Raw genomic sequence first — 15,982 nt, 5'->3', positions numbered from 1 at the left:
CCTACCCGCTGAGCTTTCGCTCCAGCCCAGCAGCACATTTATTTTTAGAGAGTAAATATTAACACTATTTCTTCATATCACCAGTTCAAATTAAGAGATGTTTGTTTTTGTTCTCTGGGCCACACCTGACGATGCTCAGGGTTTACTCCTGGCTCTACACTCAGGAATTGCTCCTAGTGTCTGGGGGACCGTATGGGATGCAGAGGATTAAATCTGGGTAAGCTGTGTACCTCTCTCCAGTAGTACTGGAGGCCACCAGGATTAAACCCACTGATGCTCAGGTGGTCATGTGGTGCCAAGGATTGAACCCAGATTGTGTATGTGCCAGGCATGTGCTCCAGCCCTGTGAGACATCATCCGATTCCAAAATCTCTTTAATAGTAAATTTAAGGGACCTGAGAGGTAGCTCACAGGGCTGAGCACGCAGTCCTGCCTAAAGGGAGCCGGGGTTCAATCCCTAGTACCACCAGGAGTGACCCTCCAACAATGAGCCAGGAGTATCCCCTTAGCACCCTTGGGTCAGGCCAAAAATAGCTGGGAAAAAAATATACCAAATACAATCATCAGCAAAGTGTCAGATAACCTGGCCAACTATGGACCAATTCTACAAACCTCGCTCTACTAAGCTCAACACATCCAATACTTGTCTCCATAAGGTGAAGTCACAAGAAGCTAAGAATTATAATACATCTCAGAGGTCTCACAAAGCAAATGTTCTGTCCCTTTTGGATAAAGGCTTTCAGAATATCAAAGCTGAAATGCTCCAAAAGGCATATGAAAACAATGCCTGCCTGACACAATAGGAAACTATCAAATAAAATTTTAAAACAAGTTTAACAAGTGAATTTTCTTTCATAAAGATAAATGCCCCAGCTTAATTCTGCTAATATTACCTTTGTGAGGATATTTATGTTTTTCTGCTTTACTTAAATTGGCTTGAAGAGGTAACAATGTTTCTCTCTCTTCTGGGTCCTTTCGAGCCTAAGCAAATTTAGAAAGTGTCAAATGTGAGAAATGGCAGGAACTGTCACCAAAAATACATTTGTTAAAACCGACCAACGTTTTCATTTAATTCATTTAACACAGTTAAGATCGAGGATCACATTACAAACTAGTGGGTCAACAGGGATTAATTTATTTTCATCCCCAAAATTCCCCAAAATGGGGAAAATAAAACATGCTTTATTACCTTTAACATAAGGAAACAAAAACTCTTTTAAACAAAGAACTATTTTTAAACTATTATCTGAGAAGCCAGAGAACTAGTACAGCAGGTAGGGCACTTGCCTTGCACACGGCTAACCCAGGCTCAATCCCAGGGACCACATACAGTCCCCGGGCCCAGCCAAAAGGGATCCTTACGATTTATACAATATGACAGTACAGCAGGTAGGACATTTGCCTTGCACATGGCCATCCTGGGTTTGATCCCCAGCATCCCATACAGTCCCCTGAGCACTGCCAGAAGTAATACCTGAGAGCAGAACCACATATGACCCAAAAAAGTGATTCTTAAGCACTGTTGGGCAGGGCCCAAAAGACAAAAACAGAATTATCTCAGTTCTTCCTATCCTATGACTCTACACGTGGAAGACGTGGAATCCCATTTGCTTTTCTTATCTCAATCCTCAAACTGTTAGCATTATATGCTTAAAAACTAAAAAAGGCCAAAATTAAAATAACCAAAAGCTCCAAAGAAACATGAGAGCACTTTTTCTAGGGAAAGAAACACAATTCCCTCCACTGGTGCTCAATGTGATCAGTTTCACAGAGGTCACACACTGGAGTGGGTGACACGGTGTTTTTTTCAAAACAATTCTAAGCGGAATGCTTTATGATAGGATTTTTCAAAGGACAAAACTCCCCCAATATCCTACTGTCGTAAACCTGACTTCTGTAAGATGTTTTAAACAGATCATGATAATGACAAATATATTAATAGGCTGTGATTCACAGAAATAACATGAAAAAGTGTGCATCACAAAAATACAATGATAATACAATGATTACTATCAAAGTTACCACTTAGCTCGTATGCCATAGGAATACCCGTGAGTGCTCTTTCTAACCAAGTACAAAAGAACCCCTCTAATGAAAAAGCTGTAATTGGGGTTTTGTTGGAAAAGTGTTCTGGTCAGCCTGGAACCACAACCTTCTTTTAGGAAGATATTTCTCAAGAACTTCTCCAGAAACCATTTTTTTAATTAAAGCAAAAATTAATTTCTTCCTAAAAGATTTGAGTTGGTGGTCTGGCATGCGCACAAGGCCCCAGGCCAGATGCCCAGCATAGTCCCTCACTTCCATCTCCCCACCAGCCCGAGGACTGAACTGCTGATTGAGAATTGTCAAGAATGGCCCCAGGCTCCCTGGCATTGCTTGGGAGGCCCACCATGGAAAACAAGAAAAAAGCCACTCAAGGAGATAGCAGCAGAACCGAGGCGCCTCCAATATGAAAGAAAATTAGAACGCCCGGAAACGGCAGAGTACGCCCGCGTGACTGTGTACTCAGAGGGCAGCCTGCATCTCCCTACCTTCCTATTCTTGGGCTCTTCGTCCAACATGGCTAAAGTCCGGGCAAACTCTTCATCCTCATGCAGCTGCCGCTCCAGCTAAAAAACATGTCGACAACCGTGAGTTCCTTCTGCGCATTTTGCAAAAGCAAGCTTTAAAGTATCTGATTTACATTACTTAGAAGGACCCATCTCCAGAATTACATAAGAAAATATAAATTTTATTTAACAGTCAAGTCTCATCAGGCTTATTTCAGGGAGCCAAATTAGACTTTAGAACATGGAATTTGAGGTGAGCGGGCATGACGGATAAACCGTGCGCGGATTTATCCGGGGAAGGGGACACTCTGAGCACCAAGTACTAAGGCCAATTCCGGCTACACCAGGCAATGCTGGGCTGTGGGCGAGCACACAGTGCAGGGATCAGACCCACAACCTCCACACGCACACACTGCTCTCAGCCCACACCCATCTGAGTGGGTTACACCACATCACAGAAAAAAGCAGAGACGAAAACCCTCACATTTGTACCATGGCTCCGGCTCAGAGAATTCTCCATACCTCTGGGAGTGTTCCACTCTGGAAAAATGGTATCACAATTCATCCAGTGGTTTAGACCGATCAACCAACCAAGAATTCGTTTTCTTGAGACCAGAGCAAGAGTACAGTGGGGAGGGCATTTGCCTTTCACGCAGCCAACCCGGGTTTGATCCCAAGTACCTTCAGGAAAGCAATTCCTGAGTGCAGAACTAGGAGTAACCCCTGAGCATTGCCAGGTGTGGTCCATAAATTATATGTGTATGTATGTATATAGAGAGAGCCTTCTTGCTCTCTTTTCTCCTTACTGTACATTCAGTGGGGATATAAGCAACAAGCTGAATGTGATACCTTCAAACCTCGTATGAGTATGGCCATTTCTCAATCCTCCTCATTCCTGTCCCAGTTCAAGTCAGCATCTCTTACCCTCCCGGTCTCCAAACCAACCTGTTCTTGCTCTTGCCCACCACGGGGATTAGCAGCCCCTTTTCTTCACAGCACTTACAATATGGCATTATTTTTAAGAATCTTGACTGGAGTACTGTGATCTGCTGGTTTCACTCATGCATCATTCCAACATCACACCCATCACCAGCACACCTGCTTCCCTCCATCAAAGTCCCAAAGGTCCCTCCCATTCAACCCCCCACCTCCACAATATAGTATTTTTTAACTGATAGCATCCTGAATACTAAAGCTGTACCACCATCAGTAAATGCTCATTAATGATCATTCAGCTCATTGCTGAAAGGATACACACGTTTGCCATCTGAGAGAAAAAACACTGTAGATTGGAGATATTTAGGACTCATCAGTATAAACTGTAATTAAGTCCAAAGAATATATGAAATTTCCCATAATAAAAAAACTGGACCAAATTAAATCATTTTAACGATAGGAAACTTCCATTTAAAAACACAGAGAGAGAAAGAGAGAGAAAGAAAAAGAAAGAGATCTTATATCCCCCAAGCTCATCATTTTATCTTTTATATAGATTTGTCTTTCACAATAGGTTTTGTCTTACTGTGCATGTAAGATTTTACAATCCAAAACTGGACTAACAATCTTGCTTGTTTGCCTGAACAAACCAACTACAAGTCCCGACACATAGTTCTCAGCAGTATCTCCAGTGAAGCCAGTACCTCTGCATCCTCCTCAAGCTGGAGCTGCTGGGCGATGGCCTCGTCATTTATCCTGGCATCGTCGGGACTGAGTGAAGGCTATGTGGCAAAGAAAACCAAGCAAGACTGGTATGAACTCAAGTTAAAAACTTTTTTCTTGACTGCAGTTGATTAAATATACTGATGAGAGAGAGTCTCAGTGAACCACAGTGACAGCCATTCCCTGATCATGTCCAATTTCCTAAAGAGCACGCAGAGGGCAATATATTTGACAGATGATTCTGACTCCACTGAAATGGCAACGGAAGTAAAAGTAAGAATAAATCTGGAGATTAATGTCATGCCTTGAGAAGTGTCTAGAACATTGGGTACACAGTCTGTGGAAATGATTATACTGTCAAACAGAAGCAGTGATGAAAACACCAGGCACACCGTCTGGCAGCCATTAACTCGTGAAACTATGATCAGTATAATCTATCTCCATTTCTGTTTCCTCAACATCCAGATAAAGATGAACTCTAACATCAGCCAAAATGTACAAGGTCCAGAGTATTGGGGCTGGAGCAACAGCACAGTGGGGAGGGCACTAGCCTTGCATGTGGCTGCCGTGGGTCCAATTCCCGACATCCCATATAGCTACTCAAGCACTGTCAGGAGTGATCCCTGAGTGCGGGGCCAGGAGTAACACCTGAGCATCACTGGATGTGGCCCCAAAACAAAACAAATCAACAACAAAAAGTATAGTATATGTAGGCTCTATTTTATGTTTTTATTATCTTATTTGAGAACAAATCTGTTGTCCAATTTTGTCTGCTGGGGTCAGTAATAAAATATAGGTGCATTAGTTAAGTTGTAAGGATTTTAAGTTGTCCTGAACATTTTAATCTATAAACATAGGACAACTGCTTTCATCCATAAAATAAGCTGACGAAGAGCCAGGGAGATGGATCAAAGAACTGGTGCACATGCTTTGCATGTGGCAGGCTGGGCTCAATCTGCCCACAATACATGTCCTCCCCCATGCATCCACTGCCAAATGCATGCCCCCACACCCTCTGCACCCAAAACCATAGTGGGAGTAGCCCCTGAGTACTGCTAAGTGTGGCCAAACATACATATATATTCATATATATATATATGTATAATGGGCATCTATTCTAACCTTTCCTGTTGGTATTCACTCACCTCTTTTCTTTTGCTTGCCACCATCTTCTTATCTGATCGCTGAATACTTCCAGTTCCAAAATAGTCCAGCACTGATGTGGGAGTAAGTTTTATTGGTGACAAAGGTTTATTCTTGATCTTAGTGTTTTCTTCACCCTTCTTCATATTGGCTACTCCAAGATAACTGACCACAGATCCTCCATTCTCTTTTGCTTTCGAGGCTGCTTTCTTACATACAAAATCATCTTCTTCATCTTAAATAAAATGTAATATTGTTTGATAGAACATCAATTCTAAATATATTAAGCAAAGTATTTCCTCCTGCTTTATAAGACATGGAAGCTCTGGAATGCTTAAGAATGTTTGCTCTTCCTAACTCTTGAATTTAAGAGTCAACTTCACATTTACCAGTGCCAGGTCTAAAATATTCTACTCCTATCAGAGTACACAAATACACTTATTCCTGGGGGCTGGAGCAATAGTACAGCAGCAAAGCACTTGCCTAGCATGCAGCTGACCCAGGTTCAATCCCAGGTTCAAGTCCCCCAAGCATTACCAGGAGTGATCCCTCAGCATTGCCTGGTGTGGCCCAAAACCGAAAACAAGTAAATATATGCACTTATTCATGTATTTACTAGTATGTGTACCACAAATATTCAGGGCCACTATACGCCACAAAAGTGAGGACAAGGGGTATGGTGCCGCCAGCAGGTCAATTTGTACCTGTGAGGCGAGTGTATCAGCAGCCTGATGGTGCCTTCAGACTTCCAGATACCCCAAAATTGCTGCTGTGTCTTTGGCAAGACCCCCAAAACTTAGGGCAAAGTTTACCAAGAAAGTAAATGGCCAAAAGTTAGGTATACAGGAGACATACCCACAAACCACCTCCAGCTCAGCTATATAATTGGAGGCAAGGTCTCTCTGGTTCTTGATCGAACTGCTTAACGGCCATAATCCTAGAGACCCAGAAACTCAGAGACAAATCTCAGAACCCAGTGGCTTTTGGCAGAGATGCGTCCGGTCCCTTCAAAGATTTATTTTGTGAGTCTCAATCATGGCCATTAATGCACTTATATGACGTCCAGAGGCAGTTTGTGGGTCTGACTGCAGGGAACCGGAAGCACAGGAGATGGGAGGAGGGGGCCCATTTCTGACTCCTTGGGAGCCTGGAGATTTTAGTCACAAGTCCCATATATCTGGGATTTCCAGCGGATTCATTATCATGCACAGGGAGCTCGGGAGGAGCCTGTAATTCACTCTTCTTTTAAGAACTATTTTATGTAATTTGTTTCAGTTGCTAAGTAGAGCAGCTTATTGTTCAATTCTGCTAGTTCTTTTCTCTTTTTTTAAATTTATTTATTTTGCTTTTTGGGTCACACCTGGCAATGCACAGGGGTTACTCCTGGCTCTGCACTCAGGAATTACCCCTGGCGGTGCTCAGGGGACCACATGGAATGCTGGGAATCGAACCAGGGTAGGCCGCGTGCAAGGCAAATGCCCTACCCGCTATACTATCACTCCAGCTCCTCTGCTAGTTCTTTTATACTACTACTTATCTGAACATAAGGGCTTAAATAGACAAGTTTATAAGTAACAAAAATTCAGGACTCTTTCCCTGCCTAATCTATAGAAAGAAGCACCTTTCATTTCAATTCTTAATTATTCCATTCTGTTTCATCATTTCTTTACAGCACTTAAACCTGGGAAGTTTGCATGTATTTATTTCCATATGTTTTTGCTGCTGTGTAAGAGCAGGGATTTGGTTCTGTATTCACTGCTGTGTTCTCACTTTTTTTTTTAAATGTAGAGATGTCTGCAGAGATGCTGCAACATGCTGCAGAGATGTCTCCTCACCGTATGCCAGGCTGATTTCATGCTCGGGGCAGGGCAGGTATGCCCCTGTCCCAAAAGAACCCCAGCAGCCTCAAATCTCCAGAACCCAATCACTGTCATGTTCACAGCCAACCTTCATGTCCTCGAGCCCCCCACGCACGACAATGAACCCATTGAAACACCCAGGCCCTTCCAAACAGAGTAAAGTTATGAATACTCTTATCAGAAAATACTCCATAAAGATAGAATTCTGTAATTGCCATTCATCAATTAACCAGGGAGAATTGGAATACCAAAGATCATAGCAAGCTGTGGCATCAGGATTACTCAAATTGGGATTTGTCATGGCATTATAGTGAGGAAGAAATTTTATTAAATCCCTTTATTCATAAATAAGTAGTTCAGAAGCTTTGAAAAAGGTAAGCCTGCCATCTTGAATTTTCAACTCAAGACAAAGGTTGAATTCAGAAAGTGTCTATGGTGACTTCCAAAGAATTTGCTGTTTCCACTAGAAAACTACTGAGGATGCGACAGCTATTCTGCCAAATTTCACCCCCTCATCTCTCATTGTTTTCAGTTACATTCCATAGTGAGAGACTATTTGCATGACATTACAGTCACTTCTTAAATTTAACTTACTGTTGCAAGGATAGAAAAGAGTTATAATAGAGAAATCAGAGCACACTTCAAATGATTAAAATAAATATCACCTGGGCCAGAGAGAAAGAACAGAAGCCTTGCACAGAGCTGACCTCAGTTTGAAGCCCCACTCAGCATTGTATATGGTCCCCGGAGTACCACCAGGGGCCACTCTCAGAGACACTGGAATAGCCCAACTACTTCCAGCTGTGGCCCCCAAAACCGAAAAAAAATAAATCAACATCACCAATGTGAGGTAGATAAACAATACGTGCCTACATAATACAAGCCTGAGAAGGATCAGTGCCTTTATAATACCCCATGTTGGACTGCATAACTGAACCAACTTTAATAAGGATCATGTAAACCCAAGTGGCAGAATTTTTTATTTAAAACAAAACAAAGATCTGTGCTCTCTTTGAAAAGTCAATGTTATACCAAGGATGTGGCTCAGTGGTAGAGCATTTGCCTTGAATGTGTGAAGCTCTGGGTTCAATAACTAGAACCACATGGTCCCCCAAGTATTTCCGGGAGCAATCCTCAATACAGAGCTGGGAGTAAATCCTGAGTCATGTGTGGTGAAAAAATAAAAATCAATGTCATAAAACACAAAGAAGACTGTGGCTATAATCCAGACTAAGGGTGCTTGTGAAATAAGTGATCCAAAACTGATTATTAAAAGGGGGAAATGTTATAAAAGACATTAGTGGGTCGATTTTTTATAGATTAGAGGCGACAGGGTAGATAAAACTATTTTATTAAACTTAAGATTACTGAATTGTATAAGAGAATATCCATATTCTCAGAGAAATGATCCTGTGATTATTTTCCTGTAGTTATTCTCAACAACAAAAAGAACCTAGCACTGGCTCCATGACTAACAGAGTAGATGTCACTGTGCAGGAAAGGTTAAGCACAAGTCTCACGTCCACTCCCCAAAGCCACCACCCAGGAGTGGCATGGAGAGAACTCAAAGTGGCAGCACATTAGGCCTGGTTTCAACCCTCTAGAACCACATGGTCCCTGAACAGTATAATGTGGTCAAAAACCACACTGCAGGGTGACATTTTGAATCATCAGGTCCACAATATCAGGCAGAGCATCACTGAAGCCTGAGCCGTGTGTAGCCCGGTTCATAATGAGAGAAAGCACTTTGGGGCCAGGGTAATAGTACAGCAGGTCGGGCAGCCTTGCGTGCAGCCAACCAGGGTTAAATCCCACATAGTTCCCCAGGAGTAATTACTGAATGCAGAACCAGGAATAACCCTTTAAGTATCTACAGGTATAGACCCAAGAAAAGAAAGTACCTGGAATTATTCAATTTTGTTGAAATAGCACTGTGGCACTGTCGCCTGTTGTTCATCAATTTGTTGGGGTGGGCACCAGTAACGTCTCCATTGTAAGACTTGTTGTTACTGTTTTTGGCATATTGAATAAGCCACAGGGAGCTTCCCTTGCTCTGTTGTGGGGGTGGGATACTCTCGGTAGCTTGCAAGACTCTCCGAGAGGGACGAAGGAATCGAACCTGGGTCGGCCACGTGCAAGGCAAACACCCTTCCTGCCCGCTGTACTATGCTCCTTGTTGAAATAGTAAAACAAAGTAACACTGCTGCCTTAAGGGAGGTATGGGAATTAATCCATCGACAGATACTTGAAAATATCAAAAACCTAGTCAAACTTCCATGCCTCCAGCCAGATCCATTGTCTCAGGATTGAGCCTCACCCAGAAACTAACCCATATGCAGGATCTTTATCATTGGAATCTCCAGGCTTTCCTGGACGAGTAGGATGGGCTAACTCCCCCATCTTTCTGTACTTCTAGAAACCCTGGCAGTCTCTCGTCCACACCCAAAACCACTGCCCAGTTATAAGTTTAACTCCAGCTGCACCACCCAGTGAAAAATTCTGGACGTCCTAAATCATGTGGTCATGGTCATCTCCAAACTCCACACACTGGTAATTCACCAGTGGACTTACAAAGAAGACTTAAACTATAACAACATTTTAATAAGTCCTCATACAAGGACTTAATGTCTCCATGATGATACAATAATTTATTCACTAATTTTCTTCTAAGGAAATATTTTTTGATCATTCTGCTAGCAATTTATTGATAACAAGCAATATAAAACAAATAACTGTGGGCCTAATATGGAGGGAGGCTTGAGGGGTGATTGGGAAAATTGGAGAGGTTGGTGGAGGGAAGGTGATAACGGTGCTGGGACTGGTATTGGAATATTAAAAGCCTTAACAAATCATCATTAACAACTTTGTAAACCACAGTGCTCATATAAAGTGTAGAGGGGAAATTTTCATAAGTAGGCCTCACTATTCCGTGTTGACTCCAAACTATATTAGCACAAAATTCCTTTGAAAGTTTTATTAATGATACATGGCATGACTATTACCAGAAGAGATCCAAATATAAACTTAACGTAATGCAATATACTTTATAGACTCCAGAGATGAAAACTTACTTTGTAAAAAGAGAATAAGCATTTTATTATATTGATTAAAGGGTTTTATTTTCCTCATTTACATAGGTTAAAATCATATAACAATCACAAATTGGCTCTTACTGGCTTATTTCCTGATCATTCTATTTGCCATTTCATAAAGTTTTGTTGGGACAAGTAGGGGTCAGATTGGGGATGGAAGGAAATCAGGGATACTCTTGGAGGGAAGGTCACACTGGTTGTGTTGAAACACTGCCTGAAACAACAGTATAAAGGTAAAAAGTTAAAGGTAAAGGCCCTCCCGTTGTTCATCGATTTGCTCGAGCGGGCCCAGTAACGTCTCCATTGGAGACTTTGTTGTTACTGTGTCTGGCATATCCAATACGTCACGGGGAGCTTGCCAGGCTCTGCCGTGCGGGCGAGATACTCTCCGTAGCTTGCCGGGCTCTCCGAGAGGGGCGGAGGAATCGAACTCCGGTCAGCCATGTTGGCTGTGTGCAAGGCAAACACCCTACTACCACTGTGCTATTGCTCCAGCCCGAACAACAGTATAATGAATGATTTCATAAATCAAGGTGTTTTAAATAAAAGTAAAATTTTAAAAAAGAGTGAATGAGAATGGAGTAGTAGACCCCAATTCTGAAGGCCCAGCCATCTCCTCCCTGAATACCTGACAGACCACTCAAACCCAATACTTAAAATTCTAGGAGGCAATGAGTGAGGAGTTATAAACAGGAGTCAGAATCACTGGCAGGGTCACCAGGGATTGGCGTGCAGAAGCGCACCCTGGGGGGGCTGAGGGGGGCCACCACTCCCAAGTGCTGGGGGTCAAACTCAGCACCTCAGGCCTGTCTGAGTGCAACTCTGCCACTGGGCAGTATCCCTGACTTTTTTTTTTTTAAGTGAAACAAGACAGATTTTATTTCTAAAATTTGTAACAAAATTTTGTTATAACCAAAAGTTTGATACTTACAACAAGAACTTAATTAAGTTAGGGGAAAGAAAGAGAAGAAGAAGGCCACATTCAAGAGAGAACAGGGTCTCTCCTGAGACAGAGACAAGCAAGCCTGAGGCTGTTTCAGGGAGAACAGGGGCTTGAAGAGCAAGCCAGGGAAGTATTTTTAAAACAACAGCCTCTTCACACTACAGACAAGAATGCGCACTGTACCTAAACTCACATAATTCTGTAAGTGTTCTCATAACTTTTGAGTAAACAGAAAAAATATGTGATCAGACTTCTGAGATATGAAAACATGGAAATGCTTCTCTGCATGAAATTTCAAGTATGTATACCAACCAAAATCCCCATAAGACTCAGCTTTCTTGGCAAACCACTATGTAAAAAACTCTCCAGACCCACTGAAGCCTAAGCAAAGCCAGCGAGACCCTGTTGTAAAGACAGATGGCTTCCCGAGGGCTGTGCGACTGTGTGGCTCTTTGTATTTAGTTACGGGAACATCACGACAAAAGTGAATTCGTGATGACCCTCAGCATGGTGGTGTTTCTTGCGGAGGCAGAGGGCTTGACGAAGGATAAAGATGAAGAGAGAAAAAGAAGATGGTGAGCTTATCTGCAAACAGGCGTCCTCTTAGCCTGGGGAGACCCGAAGACCCCAAGGGAGCAGCACCTTCCTAGCCCTGCATCGAGCGTCCTGAACCAGCTGCCCTAAGCCCCTGCACCTGGCGTTTCAAAGGTTAGACCAATACCTCGTGGAGAAGGAAAGCAGGATTAGGACGACGTGACTGGCTCTTCTGTCGTGACCCTCCTCACGTAAAACAAACATTTTACAATCCCACACAGCAGGCAGAGATGAAACATTCCCAATAAAGTTACCAGGGTTTTACATTCATTCTTGTTCCCTAATTTTTATGTCATTTTCCACCTTGTCAGAGCCAAAGGCAAACCCTGTTCTCTTCTCCCTGGAAACTCATAATAAAATAATGACAAATAGATCTAAGGCAAATTCTAAGAACTAGCTGAAAATCATGAGCAATTGAACCTTCAAATTTCCCTTCTGGGATATGTGCCTCCTCATAAAAATGACACTTATCGTTATTTATATGCTCTATAACCTAAAATATAGCCTCAAATGTGGTAGCAATCTCAGAGTGAAGTAACATTATCTTACATAAGGCAGCAAAATTGCCTTGAGAGATTATTTTGCTATCTGGAATTATATCTATTCATTTATTAGAAGGACAGCAAAGAAAAGAGAAAGGAAAAAATATGCAGGGCCTTAATAAAAACCTATTTATAAGCCAGAAAAGGGGGGAAAATCTGCAATTCATATTGCTGAGAGTTTAAGATTCTAATTTTTTCCCCTTTGGTCAGTAATGCAAAGGAATCAAACTAATGGATGCCAAGATAAGAGAGATCTAGTGAAGGACGATGTATTTAGGCAGCGTAACAAGGAAACCAGGGTATTTTAGCAAATCTTTTTCCTACAAAGTTCCTTTTCACTAATTCCTGTGCCAAAACCCTACATCTTTATTTTGGTTTCAGTAGTACAGAAACATTTATGCACATGCCAAGCCTTCATAAAAATCTCTAAGTGCAAGGAGTTGAAGCAAAATACATCGACATTGTCCGTGGTTATAGGGTAAATCAGGCATTCTAATTGCTTCAGTATAAAACTTGAACCTGTTTCATCTTTAATCTGGGAACTAAAGATACATATGATTAATTTACCAATAAATCCTTAGAATCAAAATGAAGCCAGTGAGACATGAGTGATCACAAAAGGATAAATACTGGAGTGTCCTGTAATACTATCCACACGGAGCTGCCAAGTTCCCATCACAGCAGGAACATTTTGTGGAAAATCATTCTGGTTTCACTTACTACGATATGAAGGCCTGACATGGGAGGGAAAGTGAACATTGTACAGGTTTCTCCCCTTTCTAAAGTAGAACACTATTCCCATTCATTTAAATGGAAAATATTCTAGCACTGAGACGCCCAAAATAACCTAACAAACCATACCAACCAAGAACATCCCACTTTGGGAGAGCAGGGGAAATCTGTATTACTCGCTCTCTTTCCTTCCTGCCCCTTGTATCTCACAAAGAAAGGGGAACCGGGGAGGGAGGCTTGATGGTCTGGATAACCGGTTATAGGTGCATTTCTTCCAAGGCACGGAACAGGGAACAGCAGAAAACTGGCCCAAAAGGCAGAGAGAGTGGGTCTGAGGCTAGGGAGCTCAGCAGGTTCAGTTGACTACCCATTGTATCCTGAGCAGTGCCAGACGTAGCCCTTAAAACAAAATCAAAAAGAGAGAGGTCCAAGAGATGACTGCAGGCACTGGCACCAGGCAGCCTTACTGAGGCAACTTGGAGGGGGGGTAGGTGAGGCCCCTCCCGGCCCCAAGGGACCCAACCCCAGCAGCCGAAAACCTCCAGAACTCAAATCACTGCCATGCTCATGACCACGCTCCACAGGCTCAGACAAGCCTCAACCATGAGTGAATCTGCTGAAAAACCTAGGTATGTGGGACCTGTGACTGAAATCTCCAAGCTCACACAGAATGGGAATGGGTGACCTCCCCATCTCCCTAGTTTACCAGTAGCTTGCAGTTACACTCAGGAATTGCCCCTGGTGCCATATAATCTCATCAACAGCCATGATCCAGGCTCAGAAATAAAGCTCTTGGAAGAGAGCAACATAGAACATTCTGACCCCACACCAGGCTGTCTTCACTGGGATAACTAGGAGGGGGACAGGTGAGTTCCCCTCTGTGGCCCAGCGGAACCCCGGCAGCTGAAAACCTCCAGAACTCAATCACTGCAATGCTCATGGCCGCTCTCCACAGGCTTGGATGAGACTCATCCATGAGTGAATCTGCTGTATTTTAACTTTTAGAACTCCTGGAGCATGACATCACATACTACACCACTGATATACCAAAAGCAGCACACCATATTTGTGGGATTTAAAGTAGAAGGCAAACAATTTCATGGGAAAAAAATAAATATTTAAAGGCTCAACCTTTAACAAACATGTTAGTAATCTCTTATACAAGGGCTTAATGGCTCCAGGGTGAAATACAACAACCTTCACACACTTTCCGCTAAGGAAACTTACTGGAGCACTTTCAGTAGATTATTCATAACAAGTAATACAAAATTAATTGTCAGTTCTGCCTTGGGGGTCACTTGGGATTTGGGGTGGAAACATTTAAATATCGTGGTGGGAAGGTGCAAATGTAGTGGGAATGGTACTCGAATATTAAATGTAATGAATTATTGTGAACAACTTTATAAAAATTTAATTTAATTTTCAAAAAAGAGAGAGAGGTTGGACAATGAGATCCCCACTTGCCTTCACATACCACTTCTCTGTGCATAAGAGGAGGTAACAACACAGGCACCAACAACAAAAGTAAGTGTTATATTTCATGACATTATTTCTATGGCCTTCTGGAATGCACTCCTGTGTCAGTGCATGACAGCCACATATGTATGGCCAAGTCAAACAACAGTCTGCCCATTTCCAGAGATGCTTCAGAATCTCCAAGCACAGCAGATACTCCAAGTTTCACTCACCCTGTCTCCTTCTCAAGTCCGCCTTTCCACGTGCCACTTAAATTTTATTTTGGGTCTTGTAAGAGTTGTTATCAAAGATCTAGAGTGATAGTACAGCAGGCAGGGCAACTGTCTTACAGGCAGTCAGCTGACCTGGGTTTGATTCAACCTTAACTGAAAGCACTAACTTGTGGGGCGACGGAAAAGAAATAACAGAGGTTAGGAGGCTATGAGCACATCACTGGGAACCAACCTGCTGTATCCGGCTACAGACCACACGGGCCATACAGTTTGGGGAAGGTCCTTTAAAGCTAAAAAATTCCAGTCAAAACTCACAAATACAAAGAAGATTCTACCAAATGTAGAAAAGATAAGAAATCAAATTGTGCCAAACATTTTTTAAATAAATGGATGAAAAGAACATGGACTCTTAAAAAGCAAAACTTTGTGTCTCTTTCAGTTACAAATTATGTAAAGGCCTGGGTTCAACTCTTGACACCTCAAAAACAACAACAAAGAATGTATTACTTAGTATTACTAGATCACTAAAATAATAGAAATCCAAGTACTTCACTCATTCACAAGAACCCTAAACTCTGTGGAAGTTTATTTTCTGCTGCTACTTTTTCAAGTCACAAATAGTACAAGGTAGCCTAACAACTCAAAACTCTCAATTTTCTTCCCATTCACCGTCCTCCAAATAACCGTAACTTTGGAAGCACTAACTGCCTCTGGAATAATGTGCTTGATTAAAATAAGCACAAGAAACCATTTTTAAGATGGGAAAACCCCACCCATTCTTAACAGGTCCTGCCCCTGATGAAACTGCATCATAAAAGTTCATCTTTGCCAAACAAACCTCAAGGTCTGTCCCTTCATTAAACAGCTAAAAGCAAATATATTTACCCAGCACAACAAGTATTTGGGTATTTATCAACCTAAAAGAACATTTTGCCAGAGTTGGTGGCTAGCTATGAAAGTATTTATAAGCAATCTTCCCTTCCCTGTAATTTGAGAGATTAGTGTAGATAAATTATTTTAAAAGCAGTGAATAGAAGACAGATCTAATCAAAGCGTTGATAAAAAATATGCCATGAAGCAAGTCAAAAACCTAAACATCTATTTAAATAACAAAAGAACCTGAAGCCTAATTTTAAATTATTTTCTACATGTTTTGCATTGTTTAAAAAGCACTGTGCAAA

General features: G+C 42.0%; 1 protein-coding gene across 2 annotated transcripts in view; it reads right to left on the bottom strand.

The window, feature by feature from the left end:
- RFC1 (replication factor C subunit 1) overlaps nt 1-15,982 on the bottom strand; it is a 61,396-nt gene that overhangs the window by 24,174 nt on the left and 21,240 nt on the right. For both annotated transcript variants that reach the window (XM_056125614.1, XM_056125615.1), the window contains exons 5-8: nt 5,354-5,586; nt 4,190-4,267; nt 2,532-2,609; nt 894-981 (exon numbers count right to left, since the gene is read on the bottom strand). In XM_056125614.1, coding sequence (XP_055981589.1) covers nt 894-981; nt 2,532-2,609; nt 4,190-4,267; nt 5,354-5,586 — 477 coding nt within the window. The remainder of the gene's footprint in view (nt 1-893; nt 982-2,531; nt 2,610-4,189; nt 4,268-5,353; nt 5,587-15,982) is intronic.

The sequence above is a fragment of the Sorex fumeus genome, unplaced genomic scaffold (genome assembly GCF_029834395.1).
Source record: "Sorex fumeus unplaced genomic scaffold, SorFum_2.1 ptg000055l, whole genome shotgun sequence".
Classification (NCBI taxonomy): domain Eukaryota; kingdom Metazoa; phylum Chordata; class Mammalia; order Eulipotyphla; family Soricidae; genus Sorex; species Sorex fumeus.
The sequence above is the reverse complement of the archived record's forward strand: the minus strand, read 5'-3'. Positions and strand labels throughout refer to the sequence as shown.